This window comes from Crocodylus porosus, unplaced genomic scaffold (genome assembly GCF_001723895.1).
Source record: "Crocodylus porosus isolate Cpor-Errol unplaced genomic scaffold, CroPor_comp1, whole genome shotgun sequence".
Taxonomy (NCBI): Eukaryota; Metazoa; Chordata; order Crocodylia; family Crocodylidae; genus Crocodylus; species Crocodylus porosus.
Window position 1 is genome coordinate 61,900,572 of NW_017728907.1, and position 23,260 is coordinate 61,923,831.

General features: G+C 40.2%; 1 protein-coding gene across 1 annotated transcript in view; it reads left to right on the forward strand.

Annotated features, from left to right (window-relative positions):
- SGIP1 (SH3 domain GRB2 like endophilin interacting protein 1) overlaps positions 1-23,260 on the forward strand; it is a 200,262-nt gene that overhangs the window by 148,903 nt on the left and 28,099 nt on the right. Inside the window, exons 16-18 of the mRNA XM_019531590.1 lie at positions 2,157-2,284; positions 4,146-4,272; positions 9,074-9,133. Of these exons, the coding sequence (XP_019387135.1) occupies positions 2,157-2,284; positions 4,146-4,272; positions 9,074-9,133 (315 nt within the window). The remainder of the gene's footprint in view (positions 1-2,156; positions 2,285-4,145; positions 4,273-9,073; positions 9,134-23,260) is intronic.

A 23,260-nucleotide genomic window follows, 5' to 3' on the forward strand; every position in this document is an offset into this window, starting at 1 on the left:
GGGGTGCAAAACATCCCAGGATGCTGGGGGACTTCAAGTTTACTTGAATCTGAAGGGGATCTAGGGCAGTTCAATAAACCTGTTTAACTTAAATCAGTTACTACATCCATTCAGGTTTATCTTAAACTGGTTTCAGCCATTTTGAAAGCGGTTTATGTGCACTGAACTTCTGCTGTGTTATAGATTTGAATGGGTTTCCGATCACTTCTGCTAGTTTATACGTAATTTCTGTCCCTAGCCTAAAAAACCTAGAATGTATTTTCTAGTGCTTTGCAAAATGGATCTATCAATAAAGTTTGTGCAACAGTCCTGTTGTATCAAGTCCCTACTTGTGTCATCCTAGCTCTTCTTTATTTAGAGATGGCATTAGTGTTAGTCTTGGGATTGAAGAAGTTTTAATGCTAACTCCCTGCCCCCCCCCCCCAAAAAAAAATTAAATTATATATTGTACTTGTATATATTGTAATTCCTGCTGAATTTTGTTCTGGAATGTTAAATGTTCATAGTTAAATCAAAATCTTCTAACATGAATTTAAGAACCCTGTCTCAATAATTTTTCATTGAATTGTAGCAAGTCTATCTTCACAGAAAGGTGACAGTCATGAATGACAAAAACAAACAAACAAACAAAACCTTTTCTGCTTCACAGAAAGTTAGAATGTTGCTTAAAATGGTCTTTTGGGGTAAAAGGGTTTTTTGCAGTTCTCTTAAATGTCCTTTTGTGCTTCCCACCACACCTCCTAACATTCTCCCCTGTCACCGCTCCAGCCTTTACTTTGGTTCATTGATTGGATGCCATCTTACAATGAAAATAAAATCAAAGGACCCTCACAGGCTTTGTTCATGGCTTTGTAAACAACTTCCACCCATACCCCAGTTCTTTAAATATTCATGTATTTGTTGACAGCTGCTATCTGACATGCCGTCTTTACACCAAAATAGCATGCAGTCAGGATCTGATAGAGATGTGTTGTAGTTTTGTAACAGAGCACCATTTTAAGGAAACTCCAGGATAATACGCATAACAGTGTTGCTTACTCGGTAAGGAATCGCTGTCCAATCCTATAAGCATTTTCAGCTCACTACAACACGCATTACTGTGAATGGCCTCCCCTACTCTAGTCCCTCGCAGAGCATGAACACACCTACAAGGAGAATTTCTCTTCGGAAATCTTCTAAATTACAAAACAGGATACAGTCTTTCTAAACTACTTAAACAGTGCTTGGTGAAATGTTTTGCTAAAGCTGTTTCTTAGCACAGATTTATATTGCAGTGATTTGGACAGTACTATAATTAAGTGGCTCTAGATTAAATATAAGAAAATCTCTCTTCCTCCTGTCTTACACTTACTATCTTTCAGGTAATTCCACAAAGAACTTGGAAAGAACAGAAGATGTACACAGAATGAACAGTACACATAGTCTCCTTACTAATTAGGGAAATACATTAAAGTATTTAAAGTTTGTTTGTTTGTTTCCAGAAAAGCATGAGTTTATCAAACTATTTAAGGCTGTTAAGGTTAGAGTGGGTCTTTTCTGTTAGAAAAACAGAAACATGAAATTGGGAACTGAGGGAAGGATTGTGAAGCTAAAGTGAAAAACACTGAAAAGTCCTCAGTAGTTGCTCTCCTTGCAGCTCACCACAGTTGTGTGTGCAGTAAACAGAGGTACGAAGATAATCAACCACTTTGCTCCCAGACACTTACTCTTGTAACTTATAGAAGCAATGTGGATATTCAAGAGGGAGAACTTTTACAATGTTATTATTTGAAAAATAAAAACTAATTTTCAATAAGCTAAATTTTAGTTTCATTTTGTATCAGGAAAGTCATACCTGCAAAGTCTGTGTTGCTGTGTGCATGTGCAAATTTTAGCATTTGGCTTGCAGCTAAGTCAAAGCAGAGCTTATTACCCTGTGTTTCCACAACAGACAGTTGCATTTTGGGGGGTGGTTTATGGCCACTTTGGTTATCAGCTGTAACCTACTTCCACATTTCCAAATTCTCCTGTGATGCATTTGCTGTGAGTGTGAGTTAAAAGCTGGAATAGCATTTGTTTGCTTGATGGCTTGCCACGTGCAGTAAGGAGTTCAATGGGGAGAGAGACGTTTTGATTTTACTCTTTAACATCTTATTTACAGACTGTATTTCTTTCAGGTTCTTCATCTCCTGCTCGTCCAGCAACTCCACTGGCTGCCTGTAGCAGCACCACCCCACCCCCTCCTCCACCTCGACCCCCATCTCGGCCAAAACTTCCTCCAGGGAAGCCTGGAGTTGGTGATGTGGTATGTTCATCTTTTACACAATCAGTAATGAGACAGAAAACTTCACGTTTGCATTTCTAATCTGATGAGATGGATTAATAGTGCTAGTAATGCACAAAAAATAAAAGTCTGCAAATGGTTCCTGTTGGGGTTACAGGTCTTTGAAATGTTTTCATCATTAGAAATTATACATGGGACAATGTTTAAGAAATTATTCTTCCTCTGCCAGTTGCTCATTAACAATTCAGAGTGATGTGCAAGGTGAGACATTGCTAGTTTTAATTGGATGTAATCAACTGTACCTATTTCTTTATTTGAATAAATTTAAACGCTTAGATTTAGGAAAGAGGTCTGAACATTCATAAGATGAATTTGAGATTCCTTCTTCAAGCATATTTTCCAATGTTGCCTTAAAGTTTGTGGTGTCCTCAGATGTTTTCACTCACTCATATATTTACAGAATACAACAGGGACACCAACACAGCCAAACTGAATTAGTGGGGAGGGGGGTTAATGAGCAAATATAGATAGACATCATTTTTTTCTGATATTTTACCAAAAAGCAAAACATGTTCTGCATGAAAGCACAAATTGTGCTCAAATTTTCAAAGGAGACAAGACACAAATGCACATGACTTTAGAGTCAACTGTAAACCCTCAGAAATAATGGTGTGAACGTCATTGATGCAGCAGTTCTTGAGGGAGAAAAAGTTGTAATGTGTACTAGAATACTACTAACAACTTGTCTACCCTTGGAGATGCATCAAAATGGTTATTTTGGAATAGTTATTTCGGTATTTGGCTCATATGGCTATTTCTATTTTGTAACCAGTCTGCCCTTTTCAAATGTAGCTCAATCTACTCTTGCTAAATTGGCAAAGGCCACACTTATTGTGGAATGATAGCAGATGCATGGGAGGTGTCTTATGCTGCAATAGTTATTCTGGGATAGCTGTTTTTGAACAATCCCAAGAGTAGCAGGCAAGTACTGCGGCCATTCAGTGCTGTTTAGGTCGTTGGGGTTTTTGTCATGACCCAAACCCGTTTCAGTGAACTGAAATGCTGCACAGGGCTTTGTACTGCTCTTTGCAGTATTTTGCCAAGTGTCTTCTCGACTGTTCTAGGAACACTGGGAAGTCCTGAGACAGGAAGGCATGTTCTGGCCTTAGTGGTGTAGTGCATTGTGATCGATCTCTTGTGTTAACACTCTCAAATCCTGTATAAGTAAGGAACAAAACATACCATTAAAATGCTACAATTTGTAATAAGTTTTGTAAAACACCACTACCAGTTTCCATTGTATTAATGCTTTTAGGGATTACAGCCCATTCCTGCAGTCACATTGTATGTGAAGCTCTTACTAATTTTAAGATGCTGCCAACTGGTGTATTTCGACTACAGAAGGATTCTGGGATCTGGCCTTTAAATAATTCCTAAATATTATTCCACTGGATTTCTTTCTCCTCTGAGGGAATATTTCAGATCCAGGAGGACTTAATGAACACTCACAGAAACAAGGTTTAACTCATGTGAGTGAGTCCTGTCAGATTGAAAACTCATGTGGTACTTATCCATTACATACCATCCTTCCTATGTCTTCTGGAACTAAATTGCTGTGTTATGGTGACATAATGTCATAGGATCAGAAAATATTAAAAATGCTGTGGCGTGGGGTAAGATAACTGATGTAGACTTGCAAAGTTGAGATCGGTCATCCTTTTTTATAGACCTGAGAATCATTAAGATCCAAGCATCTTTACTGTGGGGGAGATCAGAATGCTAGATGATTTTAGCGTTACAGGAATATAAGAGTTTTATGTCTTTGTTTGAGGAAAATGTTACAGCATGTGTATTTTTAATTTTGTTTTGTGTTTTTCTACAGTCCAGGCCTTTTAGCCCTCCTATTCACTCATCCAGTCCTCCTCCGATAGCACCTTTAGCCCGTGCTGAAAGTACTTCTTCCATATCCTCCACCAATTCCTTGAGTGCAGCCACTACTCCCACAGTTGGTAAAAAAAAACATGCTGGTTTTTTATTTTTTTTTAATAGAATTGAATGGCTTTCCTGAAAACTTCACTTCCTGAAACCCACTATGTATGTTGAATAATTCTCTAGTTTTTCGGTTTCATGTTCATGTTTTCTTTTTTAAAACAAATCCTTTAAAAAAAAAGGTGAGAAGGATTATAGTTGAGATCTACTATCTAAATTAGTATCCAGGTTGAAAGGAGATTTACTTATTCTCTGAACTATAAAACTGCAATAATAATGTATTTTTGATAAAAGTAGAAGTTATCACCAAAAAGAAGTGTTAAATTGACTTAAAATGTGTAATTGTAGTCAAAAGCAGCTCTCTGCATGGGAGTTCTTTTTGTCATAGAGGGGGCAGGAAAGAAGTTGGATATTGGCATCCTGGGGGAAAAAAATGACAACATCTTTCTGAGCTTTTAGCCTATTTGTCTTGAAAGTGAGAGATGGTAGAAACGGTCAGAAAATGGGGTCCTGTGAAAAGCTTCAGAACTTTTCAAAATTTGGAAGTCCTGTCATGTCTTCAAATTCAAACCAATAATGTGGTTTCCTACTAGAGGAAATGAATGTGTCCTCAGATGTGTTTGTCTTACTGACGAGATTAACTAAGCCTCTGTGGTGTTAGAGAATAAATACAAACAATAGCATAAGGCTGACAGCACCTAGGTTTGGATGCTTTTGAGTCACGGCTTTGTCTTTTTGGGGCTTCTCCTTCCCTTTTTCTTGGGTCAAGATACTTGCACGTTCTTTCTTTCTCTCGCTCTCTTCTATACTCATTTGCAAGTGCTCTCTCTCCTGACAGAGATCTCTCTCTGATGCAGACTCCTAGTCTTTCTCTGTCTGAAATTCTCCCTTCTTTCATTAAGGCACTTTCCTGATGCTTCTGCAGACCCTTTCTCTCCTGTCCTTCAATTCCCTTTCTAGTCCAGATGGAGTTATCCTTATTTTCTGTTGTTTATGGCACTTATTTCTGGCCCACCATCACTGCTACCATCTGACTGAAAGCCATCTCGGCAGTCCAGCTATCACTTGCTGCTTATCTTTCCCCATGTTTTAGGACCATTTTTAATTCAATTACATCATTGGACTTGCTTGGTGGGGAAAGGGTGTTTGCATTGCTACTCATGGTCTGCGATGTCTTGTCCTTAAATGAGCAATGTGACTGGCACAAAAGCAGATTGACTGCTATTGGTAGTGTGGGGGAGGGATTCAAACACAGGACATGTGAGAATCAAAATTAACTAATCATCATAATGTTTTTGTCATGCTTGCTGAGATGATAAATGACTGCTTTAGAAAGCCTTGGAGACAACTATTAACTACAGGAATTTCAAATTCTGACGGCTGTTGGCTTTATTCCTAACCAAACCAAATGATTTTCAGAAATTGTTTTTGCTTCTTTGAAAATGGAGATGATGTGAATCTGAACCTAGATTCAATTTCAAACCTTCCAACTTGGGGAAAGTTTGAATCTGGATCTCAACCTTTTGCAAATAGCATCTGTCTGTCTAAACAACCAAGGGCATTTTCATTTCTGTCTTTGCTTTAACTTTCTTATCTGTTACGTTCTATTATTTTTGTTCTGTTTTGTTTTTGAAAAACCTTTCCATATATATCCTCTCTTCTCACCTGCTGGTGGTTACCATTATATAAGCATGCCTCTGAAAATTCATGCATTTCAACCAATGGACTGGTCAGTGTTTAACTTTATTCAATCCAAATCAGGATGTATTTCCCTTCAATGCACAGAGGACTCCAGTCAGCAGTTATTCATGTCATGTATGAACTAACTGCTCTGAAGATCAAGGAGCAAAAATGTGTGATCTGTAGCTCCCCCATGGATTTTCTGAAACTGATATTCATTGACATAAGTTTTTGCCCAATACTTGGACCTTGTCAAGGGAGTATACATTGACAACAGGGCAGTAGACGGGTTCTGCCAGGATAAACAAATATTTGTTTCAAACATGCTTGAAAAGCTGGTATGAAATTTTAACTAATTTTTGAGAAGGGTTAGCTGATATGATCGATGCTTTGTTAGCATTTCAGCAATAATGTTCCCACTGGGACAAATAACCTTTCCAATGTCAGAAGCAAAACAATGCCTCTGCTCAGCTATCATGTTTAATTCTTTGTTCTACTCTTGCTAAATTGTTTTATTTCCTAAATAGACATATTTGTATATTAAAAAAAAAAAAGGCTCTTTGTCTGTCTTTCTCAATCATCCTTGTATTTGATTTTCATCAGAGTTCCTTCGGCACATCGCTCAAAGGTCCATAAAATTTATTTTAAGATTCTATTTAAAACAAGAGCAGATACTGATATTTAATTGCTTCTTCCACTCTTTGGTTCTGTTTCTAGTGCCATAACAGTGTTTAAGATGATGTGACTATATGACGTGGTTATCCATGATGGCAGGGAACTAGACTTGATGACCCAAGGGATCCCTCCTAGTTGCATGAAGTGTTCATTCCTTTAAAAGTATCAAAATCAAGATTGGGCTCTAACTTGACATGAGTCACTGAGTAAATGATATTGTGAGAAAAGGTTCCAAAGTTTGGAAGCATTCAAAATTCAACTGCTTATCTGGCCCTTCTCAAAATTAGTTAAATTTTTGGTATTTGAAAATCAGGCTGTAAATCTGTTTTCCATGGGTAAGTGTTTTAGGATTTGACTCTCCTGACAATACAGATACAGTTCCCACATTAAGATAAGGAATTAAATAATTCTTATGCAAGAGGCACTCTAAGAAAAATTGCCCTTAAAATATACTCACATGCAGGACCCTTAGCACAAGATGTCCAAATTCTTTGAGAACACCATATTGGATTTGTTCCTTCAGGCTTTGTTCCTTTAAAATTTTGATTTAGTTTTAATGTATGAAGCTCATACCTCTAATAATTATTATTTAAATAGGGTACTAACATTGAATTTGCAGCCTTTTAAGGTTCCAGAGATGACCACAAGTGCTTATGCTTCACTTGGAGCAAATCTAAAGTCACTTGGGGATGTCATGGTGTAAAATGCCACTCTGTTTTCTAGGATTTTCACACACTGCAAATGGCAGCAGCATGTGAATGCTGCTTTCTGTTTCATAATGAAAGTCCAGAAATCACAATCCCTGTTAGGATTTTCCTGACCCTTATCTTTTTTATACAATGGCCTCCTGTATAAAATGGATTTCTGTAATTTGGAAGAAACCGTATCAGTCTACCCTCTTTTTAAAATATCTCTAGGCAATACATTACTGTTCTTTCTAGCATGTATAGTCTCATGTGCAACTTTAGTCTCTTCAACAGGGGCCCATGCAGCCAGACAGCACTGTTTTTTCATATTGTGGAATTGCTGTCACATGTTAACCGATCATCTGGTCCAGAATGATTTTTTTGATGGATTAGACACAGACATGGGTTTCTTCCTGAGTACTTAAATGTCCCCTTCCAGTTTTCTTGGTCAATAAATGAGCAGTCTCTAGGATAGTTGTGTGTTTCATTCAGTGTTCTAGGTCCTTCATGTCCCTCCACTCCAGCTCTGAGTAGTGCTCAAGTGCAGGATTGTATACCTCAAATATCTTGGTTTTGCAAGAGTTCTCCCTTACTGGCCTCATGCTGGAAAATATTTGAAGTGGTTGCTGCTTCTCCACAGAGGCAGACTGGTTCAAGGGAGATTTGTGATCAGTTTCTTGAAAACCAAAGCTATGTCTTTGTTTTTACCTGTGCACAGGGGGTCAGCACAGAAGGTAGCAGAGGCAGCAGGAACAGTTCAGTAGACCTTGCCAGTAAAATTTGGCTGCCCAACTTCCATGTCTCACTGTGTAGAAGGCTCATTAAAGTTCCAATCAGAGGACAATTGCAACTCATCCTCCGTCAAGGTCTCAGTGGTACAGTAGAAATGTTCATGTCTACTTATTACTAGGCAGCTGAACTTCCATTGGACTTCTCCCATTTTGCCCTAATCTCTATTTATGGCACAAATGTATAGACAGAGGCAGCAGATATAGGTTTAGGGCAAATCAAATAAAATTGCATACTTTGGTGCAGACAGAGTGTGTTGAATAAGCTGCTACATAAGGCCAGGCAAAGAATAGTTGGCTTAGGACAGCCAACTGTGTGTTAGCAAGACATTAAGGAACCATAGCAGTGGGACATTTATAACTCAACTCCTACAGAGGCAATGAGTGCAGCACACAAGTCTAAATTATAGATAGCATCCTAGAATAAGTCTTCAGAAAAGGGGATTGCCACACTTCAGGCAAGATGATATCCTGGGTTGCCCTGTGGTGCTGGTATGAAACCTTACTTCAGAATTATTTTGTTAGCATTAAGTTGAGATTCAAATGTTTTGGCTGCTCTTTATAATCCCAGAGGTTATGCACTCTCCTTTTATGGCCATTAGAAGGTATTCCACCCCATGTGTCTGTCCACTCAAATGATACATAGCCACTCAAGTCCAACAAACAGAACTGTTATCTCTACTTCTTTTTTGGACACTTGTTTCCTAGTGGTAAAGTCCATACCATTCAAATCTTGTCCAAAGAAATATCAACCAGAATTCTTTCCTTTGTTTGTCTCTTGTGCTTTGGTTTTCTTTTGTTGTTGTTGCTTTTCCAGTTTGAATAAGTCACTGTATAAAGAAGATGCCCTTGTTTCGGTTTGTGACCCTTTACTTATTTTTCTCATTAAAAGTCGTCTTTGTGTTTTTTGTTGATGTCGAACACTGCTTGATTTCATTTGGGATTTGTGTTTTCATTCTTTTCTTTTACGTTTCTTTTGCTCATGGTATCAGAAGATGATGCTTTTATTGACAAACTGCCCACATTTGAAAGGCGCTGTGAAACACCTGCAGGTACTGTACTAGCAGAGTGGTTTCAAGAAATGTGGATTGAAAATCCAAGCCATTATCTCATCAGAATGTCTGTAAACCTCATGGATGTGCTTCTCACCTAACCACCATGAGTGTCCAGTGCATATCAGATGCATACTTGTGTTTTAAAAATGGAACTCGTGCCACAAACAATTGCAGCACATTGCATGACAGTTTCTCAGTGACAAAAAGGATTGATAGGTGATATGCTATTGCTTTGTGAACTTAAAATTAAAGGAATAATTTAACTGCTCAAAAGTGCATCTAGTTATTTCAGCAGAATATAGCATCAAGTGAAGTTTGTTTTCTGGTACTTTTCAAGGAGGTGAGAGTCCAGGTAAACTGACAATTCTGGGAAAAAATTCAATTGATTACTTCCTACCGTGTGTATTTTGACCAGAAATTTGATGTCCTCTAATGCAATAAAAATGTACATTTTCCTAGCACTTATTTCCTAACATCAATGTTGAATACAAGTTACAGCATCCTCCCCAATAAAGTCTGCTGATTCTACTTTAGCACTGTAGAGACACCACTGGAGATGAAGAAGGAAAAAAAAAAAGTGACAAGTTTGTCAAAACTAGTGCAGTTAAAATATGCTTAAACCAGCCTGCATGAACAAGAAGCCTTTTCTACTCCACCCATAGACAAAAAACTGTCAAGAGGGCAAAAATCCACCCCCCTCCCCACAATCTAGGCTTCCATAGCTTGCTTTTTGCTTTCTGTTTTTCTGAACACATAATAGAGTTTTAAACTCTACTACCCCTTTCCTTGCACGTTAAGAGCTTGCACTGCCTCTTCCCTACCCCCTAGTGAGATAAATGACCTGCTCTGTAACTCACTCTGTGTCCTTCTCTCTCCCTCTCCTTAACCTTTCCCATCCCGCTTCAACTCCTGGCCATACAGAGAATGAACAGCCTTCCCTCGTTTGGTTTGACAGAGGAAAGTTTTATTTGACTTTTGAAGGTAAGTAGTACATAGCATACCAGATTATAACTTATTGCCCCTTTTGCTCCTGTTTTTTAAATCCTATGGTTTCTTTTAAAAGATCCATTCTAACTTCCTGTATGAAAATGCTATGGCTACTTAGAGAACATCACAAGTTCAACCAGAATCATTTTAAATTTGATTTATCCATTTGTCTCCCTTCAATTATTATAGTCTTTTTTTTAAAAAAGGACAAAAAAGTTTTGTGCAAAGCTGTGGTTAAAAAAAAAATTACAACTGTTCTACACAAAATTACTTTTCTTGCCAAGGAACTTGACTCTGTCAACCAGGGCTTTTTTCTACACTCTTTTGCAAGCCACTTGTTACACTAAATGTACTGTTATGCAATACAGTTACTGAAAACTAAAACACAGTTTTGTCTTCTATTAGCCTTTACCCTCTCATGGTGGTTTAACTAGTATTAACATGCCGCCCTCTTTTAGACTGCCTTGAAAACTGATTGCATGCAGCAAATGGGGCATTGTAAAGTAATGTGAAAATAACACATGATTTTACAGAGGTTGGCATTCATCACTTTGTAAAAAAAAAAAAAAAATAGAAAAATGTGAGGAAATATGTTACCCCGCTGTTTCTGTTGTACTAACACAGCTTGTAAAAATAATTAACATCTGCATAATCCAGTGTTGTATTTAATTAATTTTCAGTCAGGCTATGGAAATGAGCTTTTCTTTTGAATCAAAGAGCTGTCCATTTACACTGTTCATTTTGAATGATAAATAATCATGACCAATGTTTGCCTTCTGTGTGCAAAAGAGAGAAAAAGTTACTGGTCTGGATGTTTTCAGTGAATCTATTGTTACTTGGAGTTGTCAGGTGGATAGCACTGGAGAGAGAAGTCTTCTCTGAATCCAGAGAATAAAGTAGAAAGAAATAGTGCAAGCCTTGCCTACCCAACAGCAAGTCTCTGTCTTTGCTTAGGGGCATGAATTTTAAGAAGCAAAAGGGTAATTGAGTCTCTCTGCCCACTCAACTCTTAGCCTGCCATTAGAGAACAAATTATCAAAAAAGGGCAACAAATGGGATAGTGGCTTTATAACATGGATACCTGTATAATAGTGGCTAGACTGAGACCCACAGGCATCAGATGTGTTGTGGTAACTGTAAGATGCTACCAGTCAGTTAGCTATTGTGTAACGCTCATTTGAATAGATGCGAGTCATTTTCCTACTATCTAGTTTATCAGCTTTTTGGGATATTTAAAACTATCAGCAGAACTTGGAACTTATGAAAATCATCTCCTGTTTATGCATCAGTAAAGTTTTCTAGATCAAAGCACCTTAAGAGGGCAAAATAACTATACTACAAGTGTCTGAGTCTATTTACTTACTTGCGTAGTGGCAGACTTACTGGTTTTTAATTGTAACAACATGATGCTTATGGCACACTGTTTAGAGAAGTATGTAGGAGATTATTTTCATCCATTTCTTTTCAAGCCAGGAAGTGAACCACGATGATTGGTGAGGAGGGAAGAAAGCTGTTTAGCAAAGTATGGCAAGCTTTTTGAAACTGCTAGGGGGCAAAGGAAGAAACATTCATAACAATTCTCTGCAGCATTTGGGAGATGAAGTAATCTGCCCACAATATTATAGGGCTGACATAATCTAGCCTGAAGTGAGATCCAGTTCATGAGTTCTAAGGCAGAAAAAGGCTGATATGCCCACAGGGAAGATAAGTTTGCTTTTGAGCCAATGAGATTATCAAAGCAGATATAAATCTAGAAATATCATTCATGCTGTCTCTTTCAGTCCTTCTAAAAGTCCATTGGAAATGCCCAAGGTTCAACTCCTCAAACATCATTATGGATCTATTTTTTTTTTTTTTCCTCACTAGTCTTCATTAAATCGGTGGATAAGTCGAGTTGGGGGACAAAGTGACTTAATCTACAATGGTTCCAAGTCCTTTAATAAAAAGCTGGAGAAGTGTCTGATTTTCTTTCTTAGAAGAAAACCTTTAAAAAGAGAAGATAGAGATACTAGAAGTGTTTTCTGCTTGCTTGTGATCTGTTCTAGTTCCCATTAACCACTTCTTTGGATGCCGTTCTCTTGCATTTCATCATCACCATACGCTGTTTGGTGGGGCAGGAAGGCAGTATGGGAACCAGTTCCTTTTTTGCTTGTTTGCTTTGCTTGATTTTTTTTCCTCTGCGTCAGAGCCATAAAACAGCCTTTCTTTTCCTGTCAACATTTAGCAAAGGTTCCCCATATAGGAAAGTGTTTTACTTGTATCTATAATATTTTAGCTTTCTTCTGCATGTGGCAATTTTACTGTGCATAGGAAACCTAAAAATCTGCTTTCATTGTTCAGCGTTTAGATTGTTGCATGCCTCAGATGGTTTTGGCATTTGAATTATAGCTGCCAATAAGTCTGAGTTTCTAATATCTTGAAAAATCAGCTGTGTAGTAAAGTGCCCACATTTTCATTTGCCTACCAAGTGTTGTTTTCCTTAGGAATCATTTAATTAATTTGTTGCCAGCAGAGTCTAGATGGTTCTGAAACAAGTGGATGTCTTGGAACAGAGTGTATTCAAATATGGTTCATCTTTATTCTCCTGGCTACTTGGATGCAATTATCAGTTTAATATCTGATAGGTCCTAAGGGGCAGTAATTGAACTGCTCTTCTCTATCTCCTAATAACTACTTTACCTAGCACGTATATGCATTCTGCTAGTGTGGCCTGTAATATAACTTCCATTAAAATAAAATGGAGAGAACTTTTCATTACCTCTTTCAAGAAGGCACTTCATTTATGAACCTACTTGATTCATATATATGAATAAAGATATACTTTAACATCTAATTTCTCCTTACTAGTTCTACTACTATTACTGCTACATCTTCAACATACAGTCTTGTAGTAAACATCAATTTATCTGTATCTTGATACTGTCAGTAAGAACAAATGAATCCTGTACAGGATTCCTTATGACTAGGGATCTACTCAGTTTGCAATTTTCACAGAAACCATGAAAAAGGTGGAGTCCACAACCGCCATGAAAACTGGTGATCCCTGCAAATTTGCGCAGAATCGTCAGGGGGAAAAAAAACTTATTAAAAATTAAATGCTGGCTCCCCCGTGGGAGCTGGTGGCTGCTGTGGCTTAGCTTCACAGCCCATGGGGGGGGGCGGGGAGGGGAAAGCCATCAGCATAAAGGGGAGCAGCCAACATGGTAGCTGCCCTCTTCTCCCTCCACGGCTGATTGGCCAAGACAGATGTCTTTTGTGTGGCCTTGCCCCTCTCTACCATTCAGAAGTAAGGGGCAGAGCTGTATGAAAGGCAGCACTCACAGCCAATCAATGGTGAGGGGCAGGGCCACCAGGGCCTCTCAGCTAATCGGCAGTGGAAGGGCCAAAACGATTGCAAAAATGTTTCTGGGAGCCACGAGCAGCCCATGGTTTTTTACTTTGCCTCTGTGCACTTTAAGTAGATCTTCCCCATGATAAACTTCAAAGGCTCATTTGGCATCCAGATTTTTCATATGGGGAGAAATTCTGTTATCTAGATTTTCTGCTTGTTTGCTCTGCTTGGGAACAAAAAGCCAAAATTGTGAACCTTTTTCTATTAAACAAATTAATTCTTTCATCTGAATTTCTATATAAAGTTATAAATTATATGATGTAATAAAAGTAATATTTAACATAAAACATAATGAATCAAAATATTTTGACATTCTGTCAAATGTTTAGCTGCTAAAATCTCACTTCAATTTCCACTTGTTATTAGATTGTATTTCACTATAAATGTGTAAGAGTGATATTTTATGTTTTTATTTGGTAGCATGCACTCACTAGCATGTGCTATCACAGGTAGATAGTTTGGTAGATTCACTGTTAAATGTTTCATGAATGTTTCCAGTGGATCAGTCCAGAGTAGTAAAGCCAAGTGTTTTTTTTTGGTAAATTTATCTGCTGGCCATTGATTTGTAGCAATTTTCCTACTCTAGGAAGCCATTCTGTATAAGCATAGGCATGGCTAAAATGGCCCAGGGAGGACTTTTGTTGCTGTTTTTTGTGATAAAGCAGTTATACTCTGAAAATATCACAGTTATACTGTGATAAAGCAGCCTGCTTTTCTGAAGAATGACCTCAATGTTTCTAATTATTTATTTAATCCCATTAGTTTATTCCCCTAATTTATTTCACCCTGCAATATTGCAACAATTTTTATAATCTGATTTGTGTGGTATTTTTAAATTAACATTCCAATATGAATAATATTTTAACTCAAAGATATTTAATGAAAAAACAAATGTGAAGTTATTGCTGTCACACACGAACACTATACATATGGTTCAGTGTAACCTAATATTTGGTTTATAAAGCCCACATCCTCTAATACACATTGGAGTAAATTATGTGCTTTAGCAATAGTAGATTTTATGCTTTCTCATTTTCTCACCATACAAAGCAGCTGAGTTGCCAATTAGATGGAAAGTGTAGGCATGTATAACTGTTGAGAAGAAATCCAAAATTATCTTCTGGCAGTGATTTCCACAGGTTATTCCTGAGGTCAAATTATTAATAGAATAGAAAAAAGGAATATATATTTAACATATTGTTATATCTTTGGGTTGTTGAAAAGAAAATATGTAGAGGAGGTTATCCATCTTGTATTAGCTTAAGCCAGCTTCTAGCTTCCCAGTGGGAAGACTATCACAAAATTGTTTGTTCTAAAGTGCTGGCAATTTGTGGAGACAGGATATTAGACTATGAACCAACTAATTTCTCCAAACTTGAGAGGAAAGCTGTTCACAAATTCCACCCCCCTTTTTTTTGTTTAGCCATGTTTTGAGATACAAGAAAGTAACATTGCTTCAAAAATTAATTGTTACTAACATTCATTAAAATGGATGAGTAACTCCTATATTAACATGACTCGCATAAGTGTTCCAGATCATTTCTTTTGGAGATAATGGATCAGCCTTGGTAAATGCATTGGAAGTATGACTCAAGATCCACACATTCAGGTGCATGACAGAATTCTGTTGGATCACAAGCCAAGTGCTACTGCCACACATGAACTGTTCTGCTTGGCTGATGGTGTATTAGGGGTGTGAACACAGGAAAAAAATGTACCACAAGGTTTACTGGCATATGAACCCACAATGCACAAGCTCCTGTATGGCAATGCCTGTGTATAGGCTCTGGCCTCTAGTGATTCCCAGGTAGTTTACTCCCCCCAGTGACAGTGGAATAAGCTGCCTCGTTTATCAGATGGAAAGAACGTGCCCATGGGTAGCTGCTGGGAAGCAGCTGGTGCAATGTAAATGCAGCCCTTAGCTTACTTTATGGTAAATTTTTCACCATACCCCAAGTGTTAGCTGCCTTAGTCAAGTCCTTTTTGCTAAGAGAATTTATCATCTGGTCATAGACAAAATTGGATGTGCTATTATTATGGAGAAGGGAGAGATTCAGGTCTGAGAGAAAAAATTAGACGCTCTTTTCTGACGTTGTTAGACAAATGGCTCGCCTTCCTTCTGAATATGCTTGGGGACTCTGGCCTTGGGAGGTGTGCATGTACTCCTTGGCTAAGTACAAACAGTCAAAAAGCCCAAGGCTGAACCGATTCAATCTTTGCAGGTTAGTCTAAGCTGCGTAGATTGAACCGATAAACAAGTGAACAGACATTCACCTTCAATTCTAGAAATGCTGCCACATACCTGCAGTATCTCAGGCCAGATGCCGGGGGGCGCTATAGCACACCTGCCAGCTCATCTGGAGCAGACAGCTTCTGCCAAGGCTAGCCTGCCCACTCTATGAACGGGGGGGGGGGGAGGCAGGGAGAGGGGTTTGGGGGATGTGCAAAGCATCCTGGGATGCTAGGGAACTGTGAGTTAACTTAAATCTGGAAAGGATCTGGGACGGAAGTTTAATAAACTGATTTAACCTAGATCAGTTAAGTCTGATACTACATCCACTCAGGTTTATCTTAAACCTGTTTTGGCCATTTTGAAAGTGATTTATATGCACTGAACTTCTGTTTTGTTACAGGTTTTAACCTGTTTCCGATCACTTATGCCAATTTACATGTAGTTTCTGTCCCTAGCTCTTGTAGCTCATGAATGCAAGTGAGGTATTGGGTACTTGGATGTTAAATTTTAAATGGCAGACAGTCTGAGAGAGAGAAATGTATTTGGAGCTGATTCTCAGACAGCTTTCAGCACAGAGTTGTTGTTATTCTGCACTGTCCCCTGGATTCCTGTCTTTGCCAACATGACTCCAGCTTCTCTTGCCAATCCTAGTTTCCTGCCTGTGTCAAAAAAAAAAGGGAATCCATAGCATGTTGGAGAGGTTTTGTAGAAGTGGTAGCATGGCTTTAGGCAGCATTACTTTTTCCACAGTCTCTCTGCTACTTGCCAGTGCACAAGGATGAGTTCCTTGCTCTTTTCCTGATTTTACTCCTTCTTAAATTAAAAGAGTAGCAGTATCTGAGGGGCATCTGATCCCCTTTTCACCCCATGATCAGTATGGGTCATCTGGACCCTTTGGGCATGGTCAATATTTGCTGGAAAAGACTGGCATGACTGTTGTTGATGTGAATATAACAGAGCTATTTCAGTTTGACTCTTTATACGACATCTTATTTTCACAGTATTCCTTTATCTACACCTTAGGATTATTTTTAACCTAAGAATTGTCCTACAGTGATATAAAAGATGATTTAGCAAGTTGGGCAGTTGTAGCACTAGAATTTGTTGAATGATGCACTAGAAAAAATGGATGTGTTAGCTAAAGGTCAAGGCAGCTGGAGTGTATATGGCATATTAGCTCAGGTACCAAAGGATACTATGTGGCTTTTTGACGTTATAGAATCCTAATGTGTATTCATAGTTGACAGCATTGAACTCCTGTATATGGGGACAGTTTTATTCTACTGCCTTTACTTTGTAGTTCATGCTACCAACACTAAAATATGTAAAACTAAAGGAAACTAAATTTGGGGGGGGGAAATGGGACAAGCAATAACATTGCATAAAGCATTGTCCAGATTATCAGATGGTTATTCCAAACCTAACTGGCTTGGAAACAAGACTATAAATCTCACAACGGACTTGTTGATGATTTCAAAATTTCTATTTGTTTTTTGGATTGAGATTCGGGTGAGTTGCAATAGCATTTTAAATGTATGGAAGTTTTGTTCTGTTGGAATTTCTCCATTATGAGAATATTTGCATAAGGAAAATGTTTTTGTATTTGGCTGTCACCAATTGTGAAAAATGGTGCAGCTGAGTCAGTTCTATCAATGTCATGAAAACCCATCTCCCAAAATATATACTGTTGCTACCAAAGGTGCATATGCTTAAATTTGGGTGGCCTTTTTTTTGTTTGTTTGCTTTTGCTAATTCACAAAGCTAGGGGTTCAAGGAAATAAGCATCTATTACTCTTTTGAAATGTTTGTAGTGTGGAGCTGGATTGTGAATGTGGCCTTGTGGTGAAGACACAAACCTATGTCTTGGAAGGTCTGGGCTCACTCCTAGGTTTGTCAAAGATTTCTTGTGGAATCTTGAGCTAGTTACTTGTGGCCTAATGCAGATTGGCACCTAAATGGGATTTAGGTGTAAATGAGGTACCTCAGTCCTAATGAGCAATCCAAGATGGTCCTGTTTTGGTGGTCACAAAACTCATTAGATGCTTAAATTCATTTGGCATGTCACAGATGTGGTTTCCTGTGTTTTTCACCTTTATAGGAGAAACATGTTTTCCCTTATAGGCTATCAGGGCTCCAGCCTGCAAGGAGCTGCTTGGGGCAGGGTTATGGGCCGCAGTGGAAGTAGTGGGACACATGCACGTGGCCAGCAATACAGCCAGGCAGCAGTGGAGAGCAGCTCCCACACTTGCCTGCAGGTACATCTGTGATGTGGGAGGGAGAGGGAGCAGACTGAGGTGGCCACAGTGAGGGAGGGAGTGCAGCAGTGTTGGCAAATGGGGCTGAGGGTGATGCAAGGCTGGGGTGGTTCCTGGGGCCAGGGTGGGATTGTGCAGCCATCGGGCCTGGCCAGAGAGCAGGACAGAGCCATGGACAGCTCATTTGGGGGCAGCAAGGTGCTAGTACCCTACTGCTGCACACCCTCCTGAGAAGGGGTTGGGTGCCAGAAGTGACATATCAGAGGGGCATATGCCCCCCCCCCACAGATTTGTGCACAGGACAGGGGGGGATGTGGGCTGCCTGCTGTGGAGCTCAGGGTTCCCCACCCTGATGCCCTCTCCCCGGGGGCCTCTCCCACCATTACTGGGAGCCCCATGCTACCATGGCTGAGGCATCCCCTGCCCACCTGCCAGCACCGAGGGGCATAATTCTGCTCCGCTGCTGCTGCTGCCGGGCAGGCAGGGGTGCCTCACCATGGCAGCACAGCTGGTGTGGGGCTCCCAGCAGCAGTGGGGGCAGCACTGAGTCTCCCCACCCTGCTCCAGCCTCCCATGCTGGTTCCTGACTGCTGGGCTGTGGAGGCCCCCTGGGGGAGAGCTCCACTTTGGCTGCAGCAACCGCTGCCTCCTATACACAGCAGCCAAGGTTTGGGCACTGCTGGCCACCTGTGACTGGTGCCTGTGGGGCAGGGAGCAGGCAGGATGCATCTACCAGGTCCCACAGACCTAGCAGCTGGGAGAGCAGGGGGCTGTGGATCAGGAGTGAAGGGCACCAGCAGGGCCAAGTGGCTGCAGATCAGGAGTGAGGGGCATCGGCAGGGCTTGGGGGGGGCTGTGGCTTGGGAGTGAGGTGACAGCATGAGCAGGGGCAGGGCACCAGCACATCAGGGCTGCTCAGCACCACAAAGCAGTAGGGGGGCAGCTGTAGCTAGACCCACATCCTAGGAGTGAAGGGAGCAGGGGGAGCTCTGTTTTTTCCATGTTAAAATCAAATGCCAAAATTATAGGTATGTAGAATTTATTTTATTATATTGATTGAGGCACTGAATCCCTTTAAAATTGTTAATATTTCAATAAACCATTGTGTTCAACTGATACCTATATATATATATAGTGGCATTTCATTTTAATCTTGGAAAAACACTGATTTTGGGGGGTTTAATCAGAGAATTTGGAATTTTTAAACTGAGAAAACCAGCATCTCTGCTGGTGATGGACTAGCTGCTCTGTTTCCCAAGCAGATGATGCAGTCTGAATCACAAAATCATGATTTCCAGAGAGGAGAAGTTCAGAAACAGGTTAGCATTTCCTCTGGGGTCTTTGGGCTCTAAGTTTCACTTTAGACTGACCTAATTCTCCCCACATTCTGTAAGGAGAGGTCCAGGAGCCTCATCCTAAAACACTCTTTGCAGCTGTCCATCGCTTCATTGATCATTTTGCAATACTCACTGTCTTTATGGACCACCTCATGGGGCCAGGCACCAAATATTTGGCACTGGAGCGCTAAAGCTAGGGACCAGGTGTGGCTGGTGAATTCAAACTGGTGGGGTGGTGAAGCATCCCATGGGAGCAGGAGGGGACGGGGGTTTGCAGCCAGCAGGAGTGGAGAGGTTTGCAGCCTCCCTGCTACTGGCCAGAGTGTTTGGCAGCTGCAAACCCCTCTCCCTCTGGCTGGCTGCAAACCCCGCCCCACTCCCAGTCAGCTGCAGACTCTTCCCCCCCACCCCTTGCCCTGCTCCCATGGGACATTCCACTGCCCCAACAGTCAGAGTTCACCAGCTGTGCCTGCTAGGGACAGACATTCAAAAAGCCTGAGCCTGAATTGATTCAATCTTTGGAGGTTAGTCTAACCTGACTAGTCTAAATCAGTTTTGTAACCGGACAGACATCCCAGGAATGCAGGCACATGCCTGCACTGGCTCAAACTAGAACCCCGGGGATGCTAGAGCAGCCCTCCCTTCCCTTTCACGGGGCTGAGCTGAGTTCAGTGTGGCCAGGCCACTACTCCTGAACAGGCCAGCAGGGAATGTTTATCACCCAAAACTCAGTGTTTATCACCCCATTAAGAAAACAGAGGGACATTACCAGGTATCTGTTGGTTCTGCTTTTGTCCTGTGTGCCACAGCTTGGAGGTGCACAACATGTGAGCTAATGCTGAGAGGTGTCTGTGAGAGATGGGGAATGCCTGCTTAGCAGACAGTGTAGGGGAGGGGGGAAGCAGAAGCCAGGCAGATGCCTGCAGAGACTGCTGACTTCCTGCCCTTTGGGCAGGGGGCTGGACTCGATGATCTCCCGAGGTCCCTTCCAGCCTTAATGTCTATGAAATCTATGAAATTTAAGCCAGCAAGGGGTCTGGGGCAGACATTGCATAAACCAGGTTGAGCCAAATCAGTTAAGTCTGATACTCCATTCAACCAGGTTTATCTCAAACTGGTTTCAGACATTCTCAAACTGGTTTATGTGCACTGAACATCTGTTCTGTTCTGATCACATAAACTGGTTTATATGTAATGTCTGTCCCTAGCTCAAGTGGAGGTCCAGGCTGGATCCGACCCAGTAGCCTTTCTGATTAGTTTACCTTTCTAAAAAAAAGAGATAATAATGTGTAACCCTCAGCACAGTTCATTGAGCTTGTTAACTCATTTAATGCATCTAAAGTGCTTTGAGACACTTGGAGGAAAGGAATTGTGTTGTCTAAGTGCAAACCCTGGTTAGTCCATATAGAACTTTAAATGATTATTTCCTTGTGTGTGCTATGGAAAGCTTATAATGCTACTTCATTACAAAACTGACATGCTAACTCAGAGGTGGATGTTGGCATTTCTTCATTTACTTTAAATCAGTATTTCTAGCAGTACTTCCCATTTTCAGCAACTGTCGCCATTTCTGTGATAAAGTCAAATGCCAAGGCACAGCAAACTGTTTCATTTTGTTTGGTTGTTATCATGCTCCTGATATGGTCCATGTTTTTGTTCTAGGAAGCGATATATCTCAATAAAGACTTCTTATAATTTTCACATACAAACTATGGTATCATAACAGGCAATGGGCAATTTTAAATCAGATGGGTTGGATAATAGGCTACAAATATGTATAGACAACCATTGATCCTTTGGATCACGGTGTACACATAAAAGGTCTAGGGAGATGCCCTATGACTATTTGTGGCTGACACTCCAAATTCAAGAGCAACATAGATCATTACAAGTTTCACAGAGCCATGTGTTGTCTGAGTTGGAGTCCAAGTTTACAGAATGCTGTTTTTTTCTTTCTCACTTTGCTTCCATCCTCTGGATCAAAGCTGCTTCATGCTCTGCTGCATCCAGAGCCAGATGTTCCCTCCAGATTGGACAGGGTTCCGTGTGCTCCTCCCAGCTTTCTGCATTTATGTTGAACAACTTCATATCATTTTTGCAAACCTTGTGGTACTGCCATAAGAGGTGACCTTGCTTTCTAAAGCTGTCTCAAATCTCACTGTACAAAATTATTTGTGGGGATATGGTTTCCTCCCTTTCTCCTGATATGGCAGAGCCATTGCAACCTCCTTTTCTTGATGGTGGCTTCTAAGCATGTAAGTCCTGAGCGTTCCAGCACCTGTTTGGTATTGTGTCTTCTCACTTTATTTTCAGTCTCTTATGGAGGCATCTCACGTGGAAGCTGTTCAATATCTTGACATGCTACAAATAAAACAGTTGTCAAGAAATAAAAAATAAAGAGGCTTTTTCTTATGAAACCTAATATAACTTGACCTAAAAACCTAGACACATAATTTCTTCCATGTAACCAGGGGAGGCTTAGAGCTATACTAAACTCTTGAAAACATATGTTGTTATATTTCTGATTTTTTTTTTTAATAAAAATAAAAAGAAATCCCCTGCTATTAAATAGTATGGTAGATACTGTTAAAATGGTTAAATCCCATTGACCAAATAAAGTAAGCACTGAAATAAGAAAATTTAAACTACATCCGCTACTCTGTAGATAGGATTTATCCTTTATTTCTTAAGCCACTTTATTTTCTTTAATTCACTTACTTTAATAAACCCCAGTTACTGAAAAAGTAGTTCAAAATATGGCAATATCTCACTATGAAATGTCATTTGATATTCTCTGTCCAGTGACTGGAGTCTACTTTATATACATGTTGTGCTTGTAAATCAGTGAATGTGCTGAGCATCTAGTCACTTAGTAGAAAGTGAATATAATGCTATAAATTTCTGGGTCCAAGCACTCATAAAGATGCAGAATGTGCCTCTTCATTGTCAGACCTATCCAGCAAAATGAAAAGTTTATATAAAGCTGTACTTGATATAACAATTAACACTTGAGTGGAAGATGCACAATGTATATGTTTAATTATGCTTTCCCCTCCAACTCTCAAAAATGAGCATTTGCGTGAATGTTAGCACTTAAAACTGTGAGTATTACATTTGAAACTTTTTTTTACAAAATAAATCTGTTTTCTAGCTTAAATCATTAAAAGAATAATTATATAGATTTATCAAAAATATAATTGAAACAAGAAACTTCAATCCCAAACATTTCCACACGGTTTTGGTTCAGTTTAACTAAAAATCTTGTTTCTTGTTCTCTGAAGAACTGTTAATAGTTCATCGTTAGTAAGGTCAGAAGGGACCTGAGCAGATCATCAACTCCAAGCCCCTGCCATGGCAGGAAAGAGTACTGGGGTCAAACAACCCTAGCAAGGTGATTGTCAAGCCTTGTCTTAAAGACCCCCAGGGTAGGAGCTAGCACCACTTCTCTTGGAAGTTGGTTCCAGACCCTAGCCGCCCTGACCGTGAAGTAGCGCCTCCTGATGTCTAGTCTGAATCTACCTTCTGCCAGCTTGTGACCGTTATTCCTAGTCACTCCTGGCGGTGCTCGGGGGAACAGTGACTCCCCTAATGTCTGCTGATTCCCCCTTGACTAGTTTGTAACAGGCCACTAGATCCCTCTTGAAGTGTGGCACCCAGAACTGGACGCCTGTAGGTATGGTGCTGGTTCTTCCTCCCTAGGTGTATCACCTTGCACTTGTCAGTGTTGAATCCCATCCTATTCTTATCTGCCCACCCCTGTAACCTGTCTAGGTCTGATTGCAGCCTATTCCTCCCTTCTAGTGTGCCTACATCCCCCCACATCTTAGTGTTGTCAGCAAATTTGAACATGGTGCTTTTTACCCCCTCGTCCAAATCGCTGATGAACATGTTGAACGGTGCGGGCCCAAGGACCGAGCCCTG